This window comes from Siphateles boraxobius, unplaced genomic scaffold (genome assembly GCF_051911475.1).
Source record: "Siphateles boraxobius isolate OS27281-9 unplaced genomic scaffold, OSU_SipBor_1 19, whole genome shotgun sequence".
NCBI classification, from domain to species: domain Eukaryota; kingdom Metazoa; phylum Chordata; class Actinopteri; order Cypriniformes; family Leuciscidae; genus Siphateles; species Siphateles boraxobius.
This window is the reverse complement of record NW_027508799.1, coordinates 35,322,206-35,326,505: the sequence shown is the minus strand read 5'-3', so window position 1 is coordinate 35,326,505 and position 4,300 is coordinate 35,322,206. Positions and strand designations below refer to the sequence as shown.

General features: G+C 41.0%; 1 protein-coding gene across 1 annotated transcript; it reads left to right on the top strand.

Moving 5' to 3' along the window:
• The first annotated feature begins 212 nt into the window (after positions 1-212).
• Positions 213-1,208, top strand: LOC143741579 (trace amine-associated receptor 13c-like). The gene has a single exon (XM_077233842.1). The coding sequence runs from the start codon at positions 213-215 to the stop codon at positions 1,206-1,208; it is 996 nt and encodes a 331-aa protein (XP_077089957.1).
• Positions 1,209-4,300: the final 3,092 nt, after the last annotated feature.

Here is a 4,300-nt window from a genome sequence, read left to right as displayed (position 1 = left end):
GACCAGTCTTTCAAGAAAGTTTTTTTAGAATATAGATCAGATATGATCTGATAGGTCTATGAATATTGAAGTAGCGGGTTGGTTGATAGCTGAATATTCAAACATCACAGTAAAATGAGGTGGTCGCAGAGCTTCCGTAAGTATCAAAGTATAAAAGTCATATTAGTGGCAAGCATTTGGAGTCTACACTCCAAGATAGATCTATCATGGAAATGTCCAACCGGGGACTGACAAACATCAACTATCAAACAATCCAATACTGCTTTCCAAACAACAATTTGTCTTGTACCAGAAGTATCCGACCTGAAGTAGAGTACATTATTGTGTACATTTTCATCGCTGTAACATCAGTGTTCACCGTGTTTCTGAACCTGTTGGTGATCATCTCCATCTCGCACTTCAAGCAGCTCCACACTCCCACCAATGTGCTGATCTTCTCTCTGGCAGTGGCTGATCTGATCGCAGGACTGATTCTCATGCCAGTGCAGGGAATGAAACTGATTGAGCCATGCTGGTACTTTGGAGAAATATTTTGCTCAATATTTCCTCTTATTCTTTATGTGGTTCTCACAGCATCTCTTGGTAATATGATTATTATATCTGTGGATCGATACATTGCTGTGAATGACCCTTTGCGATATCCAATAAGAGTCAATAATTACAGAGCTATTGTTTCTATTGTTGTAAACTGGTTATTCTCCTTTATATATATTTTTTATCTGTTGTATGAGTTTTTACTGTATCCAGAGATGAACCACACATGTATTGGAGAATGCATTCTTTCTGTTAAGTTTGAAAATACAATACTAGATTCCATTGTTTGTTTAGTGGCACCTTGTTGTATAATTATTCCTTTATATGTGAAAATCTGCTTTGTAGCAAAACGGCAAGCTAAGCATTTAAATTCAGTCACAGACAAAAAGGCCAAATCAGAAAAGAAGGCTACAAGAACCTTAGGGATTGTAGTACTGGTTTATCTTCTTTGCTGGATGCCATGCTATTTAACTAGTCTTTCTTTGGGGCAAAACGAAAATCACTCTCTTATAATTAATGTAATGGATTGGATTATATGCATGAATTCCGGTATGAATCCAATTATATATGCAATGTTTTATCGATGGTTCAGACTGTCAGCAAAATACATTTTGACACTGAAAATATTTGAACCTTCATCAGAATACTTAAATCTGTTCCCAGAGGAGAAATGATCACACTCTCATGCAAATGTAAATGAGATAATGTGTCTCCAAATTAAATTTTGAAATTAAAGTTTTTGTTTTAAGCACATCCTTATAGAACACTGGATGGCATGTAACAGCTGTTTTTTGAATATGGTGTCTAACATGTATATTATGAGCATATTTGTTAGTGATACTGTCTGCTCCATTTACTATGTCTGAACATGAAAGCACAGCAAAATTGTATTGGTGCTGCTTGGAAGGTAGATGTTAAAAGTAAATTTAATATTTGTCACACTCTTATTCTTTTAATAACTCTTATTACAGTTATTACAAAGATAATCTTTAGTTTAAAGAAATCTATTTTTTAGAAGAAAACAAGGTACAATATATGTTGATGCATGACCATGGTAACTTTGCACTTACAGTAAAACAATTGAGACAAATTTCACAACATGAAGTTAAATGATTGATGATGGGTAAGAGTAATGTTTAATCATTATAATGATACGTATTATTAAGCTCTTCATATATCCGGTTTTCTGCCTTTTTTTTAGCCTTATAAAAAAGAATGAACCAATTAACGTCCAATTAGTAATACACTTATTTTGTATTTATACAGTGTTAAGCATGTAATAAAAAAAAAAAAGATTTGAATTCATCAAAGTAATATGCATGGTAATAACGTGAAGAATGTTTAATTGCGAACTTGCAGAAATGTTCCATAAATTATGTTTCCTTTGAAATTTAGTGCATTCAGTTCCTGAATAATACAAATATATATATATTTTGGAACAATATTTTCACTTTCATTTTATAAAGTTCTGAGGGAGAAGATGTTATGATTCAGTGAACAGTGTCAAACAATCCCAACTGTATTTAGGCTCACAGCTCTCAGTGATGTGTCGGGTCCACGCAATAGAAGCAATTTTTGCTGGAATGAGTGGGAACCCAGTGTGCCTGTAGCTTTCTTTATTTCTGTTTCGATGAGTGACCGAAAAAGTAAAGCCTATTAAGCATGTATGGCATATCTAATCTGCTTCATATTACACACCAAACCAAGCTGTGGTATGAGTTCAAACAAATATATTATAAATACGGATACTTCTTCCATCATTTCATATTCCCTTCTGTAATGCAACTTCTTAGATGCAATGTGAGTATACAGTACACAGTTTTATTGTCTAGAGCAGTGTTCCTCAAACCTGTCCTGGAGACTGTAAAACACTGAATACACCAAAATGGCAAAAATAAAAAAATAAAAAAATAAAATACAAAAAACTGTGCTCACTACGACAGGCCTGTCCAATCCTGTTCCTGGAGGCCCACTGTCCTGCAGAACATCAAACACACATGAACCTGCTTTTCAGGATTACTAGAAACTTCCAGGCAGGTGTGTTGGAGCAGGTGGGAGCTAAATTACGTGGGACATATATAAGGTGGCAAGAGATGCCTTTTACCTCACTCTCAGGGCCAAAGACACCCAGTACTGAAACAAATACTTTAGTTTTGCAAAATGCAATTTAAATTAATACTTGTCTAAAACAACCACTTAAGCCAAATTATAAAAATATATTAGATCAAATTAGTCCAGAATCAACTTTGTGTTGCTACCCATGATCACATCAAGGATCAGCTAAATGTCCACATGCATAGTGAAACACTGATTCCCTTTCAAGGGAACTCGAACTCCGTTTAAGTGTTGTGTTGTCCCTTGCCCTCGTTTCATCACGGGTGGGGACACACATCAGCTTTGTGTTGCTTGTTTGGGAGTGGAGCATGCCCAGTCAGTTCTCGAGGGAGCTGACTGTGAGCATTGGGAGAAGCTGTCCGTGAGGACGCTCCGCTCTCGCCGGGCGTTCTTTGAGGAGGACGGTTTGGTGCGGGTCCCGCTGCTGCCGAGGCACAGTGAAGGCTTTCATCTTGGGGTTCGAATATGGATCTAGTAGCGGGGCTTGAGACGGGCCCAGCCCTTTCTCAACCCTTACCTGCTGGATCCGGTGCCTCTGCCCGGGAACGAGCCTGCGCTGCGGCTTCTCCTTCCCAGGTCGGGGCACCATTGCTGAGACTATCCAGTTTTGAGGATCTGGATGTCGTCAGTATTAATATGGGGGATTTTGAGTCTTCGCCAGCTCATACCCCCGGTAATGATGAGGAGCTTATGGAGGTTTTATCTCGTGCTGTAGCTAGATTAAATATTGAATGGCCAGCCGATGATTCTCAGAGTGTTATTAAAAAGAGTTAATTAGATGAAAGATTTCTACCATCTAAAACACAGCCTCCATGGTTGTTCGATTCACTGAATCGTTTCAATGTCCCCGAGACTGCTGGGCGGAAAGAGATTATTAAATCCGAGCAGTTTCGTCCAAGCTCAAGCTCCTCACAGCACAGAGTGCATCAAAAACAGAGCGTCGCCACTCGGGCTCCTCCACAATCTGGGGAACCTGGCTGCCGGTCGAAGTCCAGGCCAGCTAGGGGTAGGCAAGATCTGAGGACTGTCATATCTAAGAAAGCTTGGGCTAAGAAGAAGTCCTGACGCCCAGGGTGTCAAGCTTCTGAGGGTGGTCCCCTCCGGGGAGGGACGATTTCGAGAAATTGTTCATCCTCTGCGCCCTCTGGGGGGCGATTCTCTGAGGAGAGTCGCAGCGCTGCCACATCGGTTGTTCCCTGCCGGTTCGCCGCTTCAGGCCACCGAGGTGTCAGCGTCCCCATACGATTCTCCGAGGAGGGTCGTAGAACGGTCAGTTCGGTTGTTCCCTGCCGGTTCGCCGCTTCAGGGCACCGAAGTGTCAGTACAACCGAATCCCGAGGCCAGTCTCGAGAGACTGGTCCCCTTAGTAGAATTTCTGGCAGCGTGGAAACTACTGCCAAATATCTCTCAGTGGGTCCTGGATATAATAGAAAAGGGTTACAGAATTCAGTTCGGTTCTCGTCTGCCCAGATTTCAAGGGGTCCTTCCCACAGTGGTGGACAGAGAGCAGGCTCGGGTCATGGAGCAAGAAGTACTGACGCTTCTGCAAAAAGGGGCTATAGAAAGGGTTTCTCCTCCCAGCAGACAGTCAGGGTTTTATAGCCGTTACTTCATCGTTCCCAAGAAGGATGGGGGGTTGCGTCCTATTCTA

Bases quoted from the DNA above. Each gene is read 5' to 3' on its own strand.
- LOC143741579 (XM_077233842.1), top strand. From the start codon at position 213: ATGTCCAACCGGGGACTGACAAACATCAACTATCAAACAATCCAATAC.